The sequence below is a fragment of the Chenopodium quinoa genome, unplaced genomic scaffold (assembly GCF_001683475.1).
Source record: "Chenopodium quinoa cultivar QQ74 unplaced genomic scaffold, ASM168347v1, whole genome shotgun sequence".
NCBI classification, from domain to species: domain Eukaryota; kingdom Viridiplantae; phylum Streptophyta; class Magnoliopsida; order Caryophyllales; family Amaranthaceae; genus Chenopodium; species Chenopodium quinoa.
In genome coordinates, this window is record NW_018743050.1 from 272,059 (window position 1) to 287,081 (window position 15,023).

Here is a 15,023-nt window from a genome sequence, read left to right on the forward strand (position 1 = left end):
AAGTATTATTGTATACGAAGTATTTGAATAGAAAAAAATTAAAACAATACAGCCTAAGCTATACTTAATTACTTATATAGGTAATTACACGTATAACATTAAAATTGGTAATGGTTAATTGGATCAAAATTTAGAATGACAAACCAAACTAACATTGTGAGATGTTTGTTTGTTTTAAGACAAATGAACAATATTTGTGAATTCAGTGTAATCAATATAGTGTTTTGTATATTTAATTGTAAAGCGGTTTTGTCTTGCCACATCAATTCTTAAGGTACAACATATTTTGGCTACAAAGTATTTCAATGGTGAAGTACAACATTTTGTAATTTGCAAAAACTAAAATATATTCCTAGTATAAAATAATAATAATAATAATAATAATAATAATAATAATAATAATAATAATAATAATAATAATAGTTGTACACATGTCACAATAAGGGTGGAGTTTGGTTATCTCTTTTCTAACCTAGTGTGTAGCTTGCAACCCGTTCATTCTTTTGTTTACCAATAATAAGCATGTAACAAGACATTTTATTTACTCCCTCAGTTTTCTTTTATTTGCATTAGTTTCACCGATATATTTGTCGAGAGGTAACTTTGACCATTAATATCTTTAATTGTTAATTAGAAAAAATTATATTATAAAAATAGACATTATGAAGAATGAAATGATATATTATGCCGGAGTTGTTTTTTTTTTTTATTTTTTTATCTCTACTTTTTGTTTTGACCATTTTTATGTTGTTGTTTTTGCTTTATTTATTCCTTTTATGATAAAGAGATTACCTCCTGCATTCCTTGGCACCACCAACACTATACAATCCCCCGGTCCTGACGCCACTCCTCAGTCCTCACCGCAACCAATTTAAATTGTTGAATTTCAACCCAAACTTCAACTTTCTCCAGAAATTAGAAATCAAACAATGAGGTTGATCAAAGTTGCAACTTGCAATTTGAATCAATGGGCAATGGATTTCGATTGCAATTTGAAGAATATTAAGGATTCAATTTCTAGGGCTAAACATGCTGGCGCTACTATCCGATTAGGTCCTGAGCTCGAAATCACTGGTTATGGCTGCGAAGATCATTTCTTAGAGCTCGATACTGTCTCTCATGCGTAACATTCTTCTTCAATTTCAATCAATTATTCATTTTATTCATGTTAAATTTTACTTTGATTACTCTAAGTTTAGATTGATAATTGGGTTATTATATTTGTTTTGAATTTTTATTTTGTTGTTCAGTTCTTGTTTAATTGGATCATTTGGACTAAAATAGGGTATATTATTTGATTAATGGGAAATGATGTGCTATAATGTCAGCAAATTGTTAATTTGTTTTGTTTGTTGTTTCATACTATATGATATCATTGATATATACTCTATGTGTTTATGCATTAATTCCCTAATTGTTTTCACATTTGCCAAGACACACTTGTGATCATTAAATATTTTTAGCCATGTTTGAAACTACTAATTATTTTAAAAATTGACATTTGATGATACATGCTATAAACCAATTTTTACAAGATCTTATATGAGTATATATACAATAAGAAAAACCAATCTTGAGGTCGTGTGACCAATCTCTATTAGGGGCACTTTGGGGGTGGCCTAACTTCCCTCTCGTTCCCAAGAGATCATGTTGGTTAACATGTACAAGGCTCTGGTCAAGTTGAGCTTTCTCCTTACCTACCAAAATAAAATAAAATTATGATAGAAGAAAACTTCGGTCAAAGTTTATGAAACTTTCACATTTGAAAAGCAAATGGAGCAACTACTTTAAGACAGATGTAGCATGTAACATTTACTTGTGTATAGATAGAATTAGTTAGCATGATATAGATATTGTATAGATTTGATGCACCTGTCTATATGTATGATGTTTGGATTTTTAGTAAATTAGCTGGCTACGTAAAGCTTTATCCCTTCTTTCTGTTTCCTCATGTTATACAATGGTGCGGGTTGTGAGTGGGAAGTAATTGTAACACTGATGACTAACATGCAGATGGGAATGTCTGAAAGAAATCTTGCTCGAGGACTGGACAGATGGCATACTATGTAGCTTCGGGATGCCTGTTATAAATGGATCGGCACGTTACAATTGCCAAGTTCTTTGTATGAATAGAAAGATCATCATGATACGACCAAAGATTTGGCTTGCCAATGATGGTAATTACAGAGAGCTGCGTTGGTTCACTTCCTGGAAGCATACAGACCAGATGGTGGACTTTCAGCTACCTCGAGATATTGCGGATGCCATATCGCAAACAACAGTGCCCTTTGGTTATGGTTTCATTAAGTTCTTGGACACGTATGTTACATACTTTTATGTATTGCATATTGTTTCACAGCATTTTGTTGTACAAAATCTTATTGAGCACTCCTTGATGTTTTCTTTCCTAATCTTGAGCTTTGCCTTTTACAAACTATTTGTGGTTCTTGCATATTATTCCCCCCCTCCTTCCCCTCCCTGATTGGATATGACTATTGCTCAAGCATTTATTTTCTTGTCAGAACTGTTGCTGCTGAAATTTGTGAGGAGCTATTTTGTCCAGATCCACCACATGCCCAGCTTGCACTAAATGGTGTTGAAGTTTTTATGAATGCTAGTGGAAGTCACCATCAACTAAGAAAGCTCAAAGTTCGTATGGATGCTTTTATAGGTGCTACACAAGCTCGTGGAGGGCTTTACATGTATAGTAATCAGCAGGGTTGTGATGGTGGACGCTTATATTACGGTATCTCTTTGTTTTCACTTTATATTGGCATCAATCATTCCGATGAATGGAAGATCTTATTATCGTGATTTAATAGTGTTCATATAGCTTACCTATCTATTTCTTACCCCCTGGATTGATTTGGCAGATGGATGTTCCTGTGTTGTTGTGAATGGAGATGTGGTTGCACAAGGCTCACAATTTTCATTGAAGGATGTGGAAGTTGTCATTGCTCACGTGGATCTTGATGCAGTAAGTTTCAATGTTTGGTCTTGAAAATTTTCAGCCTTCTTGTTATCAGGCTGATTTGCCTTTTGTGTCATAGAAGTTATATAATCTGAATGCTTATGCTCATATATTTAAAGTGATGGTATTATACTTCTATTTTCTTCTAGCTATGTTACATATTGTGCTTGATTACTCTTTATCTGATCATAGTATGTATTCATCACAGATTACTAGCCTACGACTTTCCTCAAGTAGTCTTCAGCAGCAGGCGAGCAAAAAAGTAGATGTCCCATTTGTTGTAGCTCCGTACAAGCTTTGCCAATCATTTCATTTGGACGAACCTATTTCATGTCCACTTAAGGTTAGCCTATCTCCTATTCAAGTAAAATGTTGTTCAAAAGTAATCACTTTCTCCAAGTATGCTTTTCATTTTATTGGAGGAGAAGGATTCTTCATCTTTGAGTTTCTGTAGAGGTTGCCTAGGGTCTTTTGTGAGACAATATTTTTTTTTAATTTTTATAAATCCAATTACTTAAGCAAAGTACAATTATTATAAAGAAACTGTAGGTAGAACTTTTTTGCTGCTATTTATTGGGTACAACCTACAGATTTTTCATGGTATATTGTCAATAATTAAGCTCCCCCCCTATTGGTCCAGTCTTGATTTTGGATATCGAACTATTGTATAGTTGTATTGCATAAAAATTCATTTATCTCATCTGTGTACTCGTAAGCTCTTTCTATTCAACTATGCGATGTTGTTATGTCCTGTTTAGTTGGTGGTAATTGAAATGCTTTGTAATGGACATTTGTGTGTGAAGTTTAATACCAATTTAGCAAACTGTTTCCACATTGCTAAACAAAAGTGCACTTTTTGCCCTTAAAAAACATTGTTTTACATATACAAGTACATTTGTCTTAAGGAAATGCAATGGTGTCTTGTAGACCAAATTTTGTGAACACAAACCTGAGGAAGAAATAGCTTTGGGACCTGCTTGCTGGCTATGGGACTATTTAAGAAGAAGTGGAGCTTCTGGTTTTTTGCTTCCACTTTCTGGAGGTGCTGATAGCTCCTCTGTTGCTGCAATTGTTGGCTGCATGTGTCAGCTAGTTGTTAAAGGTGAGTTCATGATGAGCCTTTCTATCATATGCTGAAGTTAACTCTTTAGTTTGGGCTTATTTTTGCAGCTTTCTTATTACATAGGAATATGGTCATTATCTTAATGTTCAAGGCTCTTTTTTTTTTCAATTATTACTCTTTTTGCTATGACTCCTTAAAATAAAATCATGCTGTTTGGTATCCAGAAATACATAATGGTGATGAACGAGTTAAATCTGATGCAATAAGGATTGGCCAGTATCCTGATGGCAAATTTCCAACTGATAGCAAAGAGTTTGCAAAACGCATATTTTACACCGTGTTCATGGGAACGGAAAATAGGTACAACTATATGCTACTCTATGTAATTCCAAGCATTGTACTTTTGTTTTGTTTATCATACTAGTGCCAAGATGTATGCTCACTACTCAACTATCACATCAATCACAACTATGATAAGACAATGAATTTCCATTGCTGAAGTGCTGTTTCACTCAAGAGCAAAACTTCAAATGTATTTTTGTTAATCTATATATCTAAGATGTTATCTTGTGTCAATATATTAAAATTTACATTGGCATGAATATTGCAAATCTAAAGTATGCAATGATAAGAGCTCAAAAATGATTGAGCATGATGATTTCGATCTTACATAGATGGCTATTATTTTATGATTCAAAATAGTAGTTATGAGAATAGGCACAATATGTCAAAGATTAGGGGTAAGGATTTTTGTAATACCCTGCCCACATTTTTTCGGTGAGGTTGTTGCTGTTTAGATTATGTAATTTAATAATGATTGTCAATATAATCCTTTTTGCAGCTCTGAAACAACAAAATCACGTGCCAAAGAACTTGCAGATGAGATTGGGTCATGGCATCTTGATGTCTGCATAGATAGTGTAATTTCAGCACTACTGACTTTGTTTAAGACACTAACAGGAAAACGCCCTCGCTATAAGGTGATCACTGAAAAGACTATGAGAATAGGAGGGTGGATTTTGAAGTGTGTACTTCATTTGGATTTCACTATTTGTGTTAATATTGTTAATGATTCAGTGCAATACTGTATTTTGCTTTTAAAAGTAGCTAATTCTACAAATCTACAATAATGAAATGCTACTATAGATCTTTGAAATTATATATGTCTTGGTTTTTATGCAGGTAGATGGAGGATCAAATGCTGAGAACTTAGGGTTACAGAACATTCAAGCTCGTATCAGAATGGTTTTGGCTTTCATGTTGGCATCGCTTATGCCTTGGGTTCATAGCAAATCTGGGTTTTATCTTGTCCTTGGTAGCTCCAATGTCGATGAGGCATTGCGTGGTTACTTGACAAAGGTAGTCTTTTTCTGGTCTGACCTCATGTCTTTAGTGTATAGTTGAAGTATCTTGATTCTCTACCATCATGACAGAACTGATCAAATTGGTAGTTCAAATTTGTAGCTATTGGTCATCCGTTGATTGTGCTACTAATGCTTTTGGCTTTGTTTGTTAGTATGATTGTAGCTCGGCCGACATAAATCCTATTGGAAGTATTAGTAAGACTGATCTTCGAGCATTCTTGCGGTGGGCTGCTGTCCATCTTGGCTACTCTTCTTTGGCAGATGTTGAAGCTGCTCCACCAACGGCTGAACTGGAGCCAATACGCTCAGATTACACACAGGTACTCTTTGGTAGATGTATCACTAATATTCTTGTGTCAAATGTTGCTACTGAGTTGTATCTCATTAATAATTCTTGTTGGTCCTTTATTCGTGTTTTCCTTATGACTTAAAATAATAGTAGTTAAATTGCTGATTTGTTGAACACCCATTAATTTTTAGTTTGCTATGCCATGTAGATATTTAATTATTAGTTTCTTTATATTATGTTTTGCTCACAGCTGGATGAAGTGGATATGGGAATGACATATGAAGACCTTTCAGTTTATGGCCGATTGCGTAAAATTTATCGTCGTGGTCCAGTATCTATGTTCACGGTATGTATAACTTTGCTTCATATTGATTAACACATTTTGTTTTCCAGTTTTCCTTCAACTATCTACAAGCAATTAGGTTGATAGTGTCATAAGCATTGAATGGTTTTGTAATTTGCATAGCGGAAGTTAACTTTATTTTGCTTTAATGACTAGATATTACAGAATTCACAATCATTTACAATGTTTAATTGTTTAAAGCACAAGTCATTGCACAGGACAAGTATGATATTGTCCTTTTAAGCTGAGCTTCTAGAAACCCTAGTTGGGTAAAAGCGTGTTTATTTGGGTGTACAATTATAGGCGGCCATGCTATGTTTTGTTAGCAAGTACTGTAACAGCTTATTAACAGGTGCCAGTGACAACTCAAAATGGATTTAATTGATGGGTAATTAGATGTCGAGAAGAAGTGAACAATAGATTGATCAAAAAATTTAGTGCAGCTGGTAGAGTGATGACTGACGAACTAGGATTTTGATTTTTCGCCTTGATCAGAATAGCAATTGGTGATAATTAAAGTAAATGTGTCCTTTAAGTGAGCAAAAGTTCTAACCTCATTCAAGGACATGAATTTCACGTATCGAAATCTGGAATATTTTAGTTGTCACCACTCACCAGTTAATGCCCCAGGATACTTTGGGGCTTCCAGAAAATAATCTACAGTACTAGAATATAAATCGGATAGAAAGAAAATATGCATAATTTTCAGTCAGGTATAAAACCTGCATTAATTTTAAAAAGTGATCCTTCACATTTGGGGTTGGCTTTCGCTATATATCAATATTTTCAACTTCTTGCAGGATCTTTGCTTTAGATGGGGTTCAGTATTGACACCATCAGAAATTGCTGAGAAGGTGAAGTATTTCTTCAAGTACTACTCCATCAATCGACACAAGATGACTGTCCTTACGCCTTCCTACCATGCAGAGGTATCTTTTTCTGCTGAACACTGTTTTCCCGGCATAGGTTATGTTGTTGATTGTTGTAAATCCTTATATGTGTTGTTGCTGTCTTTAAGAGCTATTCACCAGAGGACAATAGGTTTGATCTGCGTCAATTCTTGTACAACTCGAGATGGCCATTTCAATTCCGCAAAATTGATGAGCTTGTTAAGAAGATCAATGGTGACAAAGTTCTAGCAAAATCTGTTGACAAAGATAAACCAGAACTTGTATCAGATCAGGTTGGTGGCATGGGAGTTGCAGCCGTTGGATCTGGAAACCCTAATGTGGGATTTTAGTTAAAATTGCATTAGCAGCGCAAGTTCCTACTGTATTTTTAGCTTAGTTTAGTGATGATTCACAATTTTCACCTCACCTTGTACATAATTATTCAGTTACTTGCTGAAAATTTAAATACTTGTGAAATAATTACCAAAAATACAGGGTATTACAAAATATGCCAGTGACTTTTACAGCCTTCATTATACAGTCATCACTCATCAGTGCAAATAATTACCGAATATACAGGGTATTACAAAATATGCCAGTGACTTTTACAGTCTTCATTATACAGGGTGTTTAAAATTCAGTACTTCTCTTTCCCTTACTCTCCGGATCTGATTCTCTTATTTTCAATAGGCATCAGGGGCAGCCTAAAATCTATTAGAAATCGTAATAGACGCAGTTTTGGGTCAGCGCCTTCCTCTTCCTATTCTTTGGTGTCAAAATCAGCTTCTGTGGTGGCATTCTGGATAGTTGGAATGCCAGTATCCGCAACAGGGCTTTGATACCTGTTGTTGCTTCTACACAGGTTTAGGCACCCATACCTTATCCTTCTCTCATTCCCTCTCTCACTGCAGCCTCATGTCCTATGTCATTGCATACAGCACAATGTGTGGGTTTTCATTCCTGCTGTACATTCACCGCTACATTCTTAGTATTCCTACTCCATGACTGCAAATGGTTGATTAACCCCGAAAGCGTAGCAAACAATCCTCCATATTGATGTTTATCACAGAATTTCTTTTAGATTTTTCATTTTCAATATGCAAATAAAAAATTTCCGTTCCATCTCAGTATTATTAATTCTAGCTGCAATATGGAATTGCAAAATTGGAACCAGTTTATTGTAAGTTCCATTGGTATGTTTGCCTACAACGGGCGTAAGCAATTAGACATATTTCTAGTCATTAACAACAATCCAGCAATGCTAGGTAAGCAAAACCTTCACCTAAAATCTCCAAATGATGAAACTTAACTTGTTGAACTTATCAGTCCAAACATATACTACACAACTCCATATTTTCTTAACAAAGAACAATGTATTCTGAGCAAACTTGCTCAAATAAATCAGTTAATAGGTTTCCATAAAGTTTGGTCAACTTTGTGAGTAGATCATCTGTATCTCTTTTAACAACGTAAATTATATACACCATGAATTGAAGAAGTATGAAGTACAAAACAGCAGGGACTTAGAATGCATTTAACATAAGAATAAATGGCGCACAAAATAGCACCAAATCTGATGTAAATGCCATACAAAGTATTTAAAATGTCATTTCCTACGCCTTTTTTTCCTCCTTACTCGATCAAATATGTCTAAAACCTATCTAAATATGACTATAAACAACAATAAAAGAATAACCTACTATACTTGCTCCAAAACAAGAAGGATCAATAATGTGATTCCCCCCACATCTCCAAAAAATACCCTTGACACTTGCCAAGGCCGTTGGCCCTCGAAACATCTGGTTGAGCCCTTGTGACTTTGATTTTGTCTGCAGGAGTGGTAGAAGAGCTGCCACGCTTAAGGTTGTGCCGGTATTCCAATACAATCTGTTCGAGTACTTCCACCTCGAACATGTTCATTTTGATTCTAGGCTTCATCTTGTCCCTCACATATGCAAAGGCCAGCTGATCTCTGTGATTGAAGGCATCTAACTCATTGAACATCAGGCATGAGAAGACATTGCTACTTACTCCGTGCTTTCGCAGTATCAAGGCTGTATCTGGCACGTCTGAAATAAACACAACTCATATTCATACACTGCTGCTAAAACTTGTTACCTCATCAAATGTTTTGTTATTTACATACATCACAAGTCAGTATAGTTTTTGACAATTTTGTTGGAACAATTAGCATGTTTTGAAAATCAAAATCAAATATGTCTATTAATTTGGGATGTACTAGTTTATACACAACTCATAAGATAGTACATCGCAATAAAAATTATGCATGTAAGTGTTTTAAACAAGAGACCGAAAAATCGAAAACTTATCCATGCTAAGAATAAGAATCAAGTCTTATCCCTTTCTCAAAACATAATTTTTCGACCACATATTGAACAACCTAGCATGCAACACATGATAAGTCATCTATCGTTTAAATATCATCAATACATTATATACTTGTAAGTATTTATCATAATTATTTGCAACTTTATAAGTATAATATATACTAATGCAACATTATTTGTACTGTCAACTTTAAATGCAACAACTATCAGTTCGTTACAATATGCAGATAACCTTCAAAAACACTTGCATAAAATGTTGATAGCAAAAAAATTATTCATACGAAGTATTAATTTAAGCCAATAGCAAGGAGGATTCATCAAATTAAAGCAATCATCTATCTACTACCAACGTGTTGTCTCGTACACAAGTCTTCGACCTTAACCACTAGGCCAAAACCTTATTGTTTTTTCCACCTTTCTAGTTATATGTTCAAATAAAAATAATTTAAAAAAAAAAAAATGAAAAGCGAAGTTTCCTGATCTTCCATTATCTATCTTCCATTACCAATGAGAAAGTATGGTTCCAAAATATAGCTGGCTTGTGGGACTGAATTAAAGATTGAAAGAGACATTCTTTTTTTGTAGACCAAAAAGCTACAAACAGTAAAATCAAAGTGACTTATCATTAGACATGAACATACAAGGTCTGGCCCTCAGAAAAAATTGAAACTTGAAAATGTTGGAATCAAGTTGTAGTTTTCTGAACTCAGATCACCTTCTCATATCATTTATCATTAATCCTACCTATTATTATACTTGTATATATGTTGACAAAATCCATGTCAAAGATCTCACTTTCATTCATTTCAATATTTCATGGTAACTAGAGTTAAATTAGCTAGACAATGACACTTCAATTTTACCTCTTGTCCATTTTCTGATGTTGCACACCATCTATGTTCTAAAGCATATGGTATTATTATTCGTCAACAAACCCCACCCACAACCAATAAGGTCTTGGCCTAGTGGTTAAGACTGAGGGTCTGTGTACGAATACAACAGGTCGCAAATTAAAAATCCACTACCCTTGTAACTCATTCGTACCAAAAAATTATCTAAACATATACTGATTTTACTTTTACTTTTACAAGTGAAAAGATGGAAGAAAGATGAAAAACTAAAACATCAATTTTGCTAAGAGTTATCAGTCATGTGAGTAACATCATATCCTAAAATCCATTAACAAAAGAATTTAATAATAGATGGGGATCTCGTGTCACATAAATGTGGTAATTTAATGTTAAACAACTAGATCTAGCAATGCATCATCTTGTCCTTTAACAAATTATGGACAATATTAATTCATACTTCTCAATCCACATATTAGCTAATGCAAGTCGAAATGTGGACATAATACACTTTTTAATTACTTCACAAAATAATGAATCATATCCAAATATTTCATTATATTCCATACTAGAACATTAATAGTCTACATATTCTTACATATATTTGGATGCACCTGAAGCAAACTCTAAAATTTAGAAGGTAGATTCAATGACCGTCATGTTGTAATATGTGTGTGATCGAGACCACTCTAAAACTCGTGTGTGCAAGTATATGTTTAGTACTAGATGCACCCAGGTATATATATTAGACACGGATATTGTTATAATATATTAAATGCTTCCCTAACATGATTCTTTGGATCGAGACCACTCTAAAACTAGTGTTTATAAGTATATGTTTAGTACTAGATGCACCCAGGTATATATATTAGACACGGATATTGTTATAATATATTAAATGCTTCCCTAACATGATTCTTTGGATGTTTGTTAAATTTATTGTTTAATATATTCACAAAGATGAATCAATTAAAAAAATTCTAATTAAAATAATGGCGTTTCCCCCTCCAATAATCTATATATTGTCGGCTCAAGCTTTTTTCAATTATAAACAAAATTTTCTTTCAAAAAAAGAATAGGAAAAGAATGAAATGTATGTGGATATAATTATAATCTACATATTCCAAAGGTCAAGTCAGGTCATATCGGGTAAGAAAGAACTCAAAACCGGCCCAAAACCTACATCGTTGTTGGAGTGGAGGGAACTTGCACAAATGCTCTTCTAGAATATATGATTACGAAGTAGATATTGGAGAGGTAACACCAAAACAGTACTAATTAATAGTATTAATTAAGTGGGACAATGACTTTACTATGATTAGTACAATCATTAATCCTAAATTCCCAACCTTGCTTTATCTACATATCTAATAACATAACATAAGGATACGCATGCAAGTTAGGTGGATATGTCCTACATAACAAGTTTACTTGTAATAGTTAGATTTCATATATACGGCTAATCCATTTTTATATATATTTAAACAAGAAAATGTGTGTCTTATACTTCAATTTTAAGCTATAAGTGATCAATTACACTCTTTTTAATTATTAGTGCAAATCCTCATTGATTTTTACATACGTACGCTTCCTTTAATTCTTAAACAAAAAAGCTGAAATTAGAGGTTCAAGTACACTTTACAAGTAATTATACTGTTAATTTCAAGAGACTAATAAACATCTTTCTACCACTTTAAAATTAAGGTCATAGTAAAGCAAATAAATCAATTTAACTCCATTTTATCTATATCATATCCATACATGATGCATTGTTTAACTTAAGTATATGCGAGTATATTTTTATCGGTTTGTTTATATTATTTTAAAATATTTATTAAAAGTCAATATTGAACGGAAAAAAAATAATAATATAGAAAGGAAGATTACCGGATAAGTAAGGTAGTTTACTAGATGACCAAGGACGTAACCCATTTTCACAATAAGTTTCCATTTGTATCTTTACTCCTTCAACATCTAACCATTTTCTCCACCTTGTCGTCGCCATAGCCTCCTCCATGGTGTGTGTGAAAAACGGGTGCCTCGAAATGGCCATGTCCACATCCTCCTTGATTACAAGGGAATGAATCAAAAGCAAAGGATCAACCACAAGTTGCAATTTAGCATCCACCCAAATACTGTACTTTGCATTAGGAAAAAGTCTATGAACAAGATACTTTGGTATCACACCATTCATGGCTGGATTTCGATACAACCCTTGAGATGAGACATTGACTAGCCTCCATACACCAACCTTATATTCATTCGATTCTTTCGAAATTAAGTTGTGGTTAACAAGCCCTCTCAATGTAACATCATCAACAAACATGATGAAACAAGTGATGTCTAATGTCTTAGAACCAATCCCTTTTGGTTGCCGGATTTTATCATGATCACCAAAAATCGCAGATACTACTACCACTCCTTTGCACCTCCCCATTTCTGCTCGATCTGAAACAATAATTATAGTACTATGTATCATACAAACTCGTTTTCAAAATCAATTGAATAATATTATTGAATGTTTATTTGTTAGTCATAATATTAAGTGTACTAACCATAATCATTGATAGGAAATGGCTTAAAGAATCCACAAGGGAATTCTATATTTTGTTCAAATGTATCAAAAAAATTAATCCTCTTCTCTAAGCTAAAATTCCCACCAAATGTAACAGCCTTCCCTTGCATATACCTCAAAGGCGACTCAATTCGATCTTGAAAACCTTGTTGTATCTCTTTCAAGATCGATGGATAATCTAACAAACACGGAAAAACACATTTAAGTTATAACAATAAGCATTATATTGTTCGAAGGGAAGATTAGTCCACCCCAAATATATAGTAGGATAGTTATACCTGAGAAGAAAACAGGGGAAGAACAGGACGAACGAAGAGTAGGAAGAACATGCTTGTGCTCGCCATAAGTCGAAGGGTAAGAGAAGAGGGGGGATTGGATGGGATCATAGGGAGCAGCGCGAAAAAGGAGGCATTTCATGCTAGGGGAGATAGAGACATAGAAGGCGAGGATGAGCGAGGCGAAGAGGTAAAAGCAAGAGAAACATAGCCTCTTTGATTGTAATAGTAGAGGCATCGACGAGAAGCTACAACATCAACCTCTTCCTCGTCGAAACAAGCAAAATAATGACAATGACAAAAAGGCATCAACGAGAAGCTACAACATCAATTAACCTCCTCGTCGAAACAGGCAAATTCAGGGTTAAGGCATCGACAAGAAGCTACAACATCAATTAACCACCTCGTCGAAACAGGCAAATTCAGGATTAAGACATCGACGAGAAGCTACAATAACATCAACCTCCTCCTCGTTAAGGGTTAAGGCATCGACGAGAAGCTACAACATCAACCACATCGACGAGAAACCTTTACAATCAAGATAACTCAGAGGTTGTAGTAAGGAAACCTCACGCAATAGTTTAACAATTCCATTACTATTACTTCAAAGATGAGAACTACATATTAGAACAATTACAATTGTAATCAATACTTTTGGGAAGCAAAAAAAAAAAAATATTAATAATCATTCATTCTAGTAATATCCATAACAATTATAATAATTCATAATTTTATGATTTCTTTAAGAAAAAAAAAAACAATTGACCCACTTTAATCTAATACCCATAATACAAAACAAACAAATAAACCTTTCCTCATTATCATTCTTAACAAAAAAAAAAAATGTTAAATTCAAACACAATTTCTTATTATGGAGATGGGAAAGAATCAAAATAGTGATTGAAAATTTCGGGTTTTTTTTTTAATGAAATTTAATCGTGTATGATTATCACAATAATAATAATAATAATAATAATAATAATCATAGAATCTCTCAAAAAAGAAAAAATGATTCAGAAATAAAAAATTGGGTTTTAAAAAAGCAAAATCTAAACAGAAAAATGAGGAAAAATGGAAAAGGAGAAAAACCTGTTGATTGGTGTGAGGAGAAAAGAGCAGTGGAGGTGAAGAGAGTGGCAGAGGTCGGAGAAAGTGGCCCAAATAACCCAGAATTGTCAGAGAAAATATTCTTATAGAAAGGGATATTTTGTTTTTACTTGATTTTGATTTTGATTTTGATTTTGATTTTTTTTTATTTGTTTCTGGCATTGAAAAATACAATTAAAAAATGGTACACCAATTAAAACTTTTTTTTGTGGAGAAACTTTACACCAATAAAAACTTAATAGTAACACAACTTTTTTTTTTTTTTTTTTTTTTGAAACAAATAGTAGGACAACTTATGTTCTAGAATTTGAGGGAATTTTCCTAATATAAATTTGGGAGAATTAATTTAGGATGAAAAGTAGTTCTCAAAATCACATTTTGACAAATGGTCACATAGGTGAGGTCAAATGAAAAAGATTGGTAAGGTAAAATATACTTCCCTTGTTTTATTATTCACAAACACCATTTTGATTATGTTTGTGCTATATATGTATGGAGTAATTAAGATTAAAAATTCTCTTAAAAAAATTAAGGTTTAAAATAGTTATGTGAGTACTTACTAGAACTATCTTAATGTATAGTTTTCAAACTCACACATTGACACAAGTGATTAATGGGGGCAGTAATAAAAAGCACAGGGTGTAACTCTAACACAAGTCATTACATGTAATCAAATCCAACCTGAGTTTGTCAAAAAAAAAAATAATAATAATAATAAAAATTACATGAGTTCAAACTGTCAAGGGTCGGGATTGGTTGTGAATGTTTAGATTTATTTGGCATTTGACACAAGATTGATTGTGAATTGGGCTCATGAAATAGGCATAATGTTCCTAAATGAAACATTACCTTTAATCGTCACAAAAAGAAAAAAAAAATTCCTTTGTTGCGAGTAATATGTAACGAAAGGAGTATATATTACCTTCAAATATGTAAATTCACTTATATGT

At 33.4% G+C, this 15,023-nt stretch overlaps 2 protein-coding genes across 6 annotated transcripts; one reads left to right on the top strand and one right to left on the bottom strand.

Annotated features, from left to right (window-relative positions):
• The first annotated feature begins 602 nt into the window (after nucleotides 1-602).
• On the top strand, nucleotides 603-7,467 carry LOC110730813 (glutamine-dependent NAD(+) synthetase-like). Its single transcript, XM_021910635.1, has 13 exons — nucleotides 603-1,123; nucleotides 2,014-2,319; nucleotides 2,523-2,746; nucleotides 2,874-2,977; nucleotides 3,180-3,314; nucleotides 3,899-4,073; nucleotides 4,259-4,394; nucleotides 4,876-5,014; nucleotides 5,217-5,393; nucleotides 5,551-5,718; nucleotides 5,938-6,033; nucleotides 6,831-6,959; nucleotides 7,049-7,467. The coding sequence occupies exons 1-13, from the start codon at nucleotides 930-932 to the stop codon at nucleotides 7,268-7,270; spliced, it is 2,205 nt and encodes a 734-aa protein (XP_021766327.1). The 5' UTR covers nucleotides 603-929; the 3' UTR covers nucleotides 7,271-7,467.
• A 973-nt stretch (nucleotides 7,468-8,440) lies between these two features.
• LOC110730814 lies at nucleotides 8,441-14,451 on the bottom strand. 5 transcript variants are annotated; one of them, XM_021910640.1, is made up of 5 exons: nucleotides 14,056-14,451; nucleotides 12,970-13,465; nucleotides 12,672-12,869; nucleotides 12,004-12,564; nucleotides 8,441-8,989 (listed from the first exon to the last, which is right to left on the bottom strand). In XM_021910640.1, exons 2-5 carry the CDS (start codon nucleotides 13,202-13,204, stop codon nucleotides 8,646-8,648), a joined length of 1,338 nt encoding a protein of 445 aa, XP_021766332.1. In that variant the 5' UTR covers nucleotides 13,205-13,465; nucleotides 14,056-14,451; the 3' UTR covers nucleotides 8,441-8,645. The 5 variants fall into 5 exon arrangements, with proteins under 5 accessions (XP_021766332.1, XP_021766331.1, XP_021766330.1 ...); XM_021910639.1 differs by having other exon boundaries at nucleotides 12,970-13,494; XM_021910638.1 differs by having other exon boundaries at nucleotides 12,970-13,568.
• Nucleotides 14,452-15,023: the final 572 nt, after the last annotated feature.

Coding starts and splice junctions, on each gene's coding strand:
- LOC110730813 (XM_021910635.1), top strand. CDS start 930: ATGAGGTTGATCAAAGTTGCAACTTGCAATTTGAATCAATGGGCAATG. Junction 2,747..2,873: donor TGGTGGACGCTTATATTACG/GTATCTCTTTGT, acceptor TTGATTTGGCAG/ATGGATGTTCCTGTGTTGTT. Junction 5,015..5,216: donor GAAAACGCCCTCGCTATAAG/GTGATCACTGAA, acceptor GTTTTTATGCAG/GTAGATGGAGGATCAAATGC.
- LOC110730814 (XM_021910640.1), bottom strand. CDS start 13,204: ATGCCTCTACTATTACAATCAAAGAGGCTATGTTTCTCTTGCTTTTAC. Junction 12,870..12,969: donor TTCCCCTGTTTTCTTCTCAG/GTATAACTATCC, acceptor CGTGTTTGTTAG/ATTATCCATCGATCTTGAAA. Junction 8,990..12,003: donor TAAACTACCTTACTTATCCG/GTAATCTTCCTT, acceptor TGTTTATTTCAG/ACGTGCCAGATACAGCCTTG.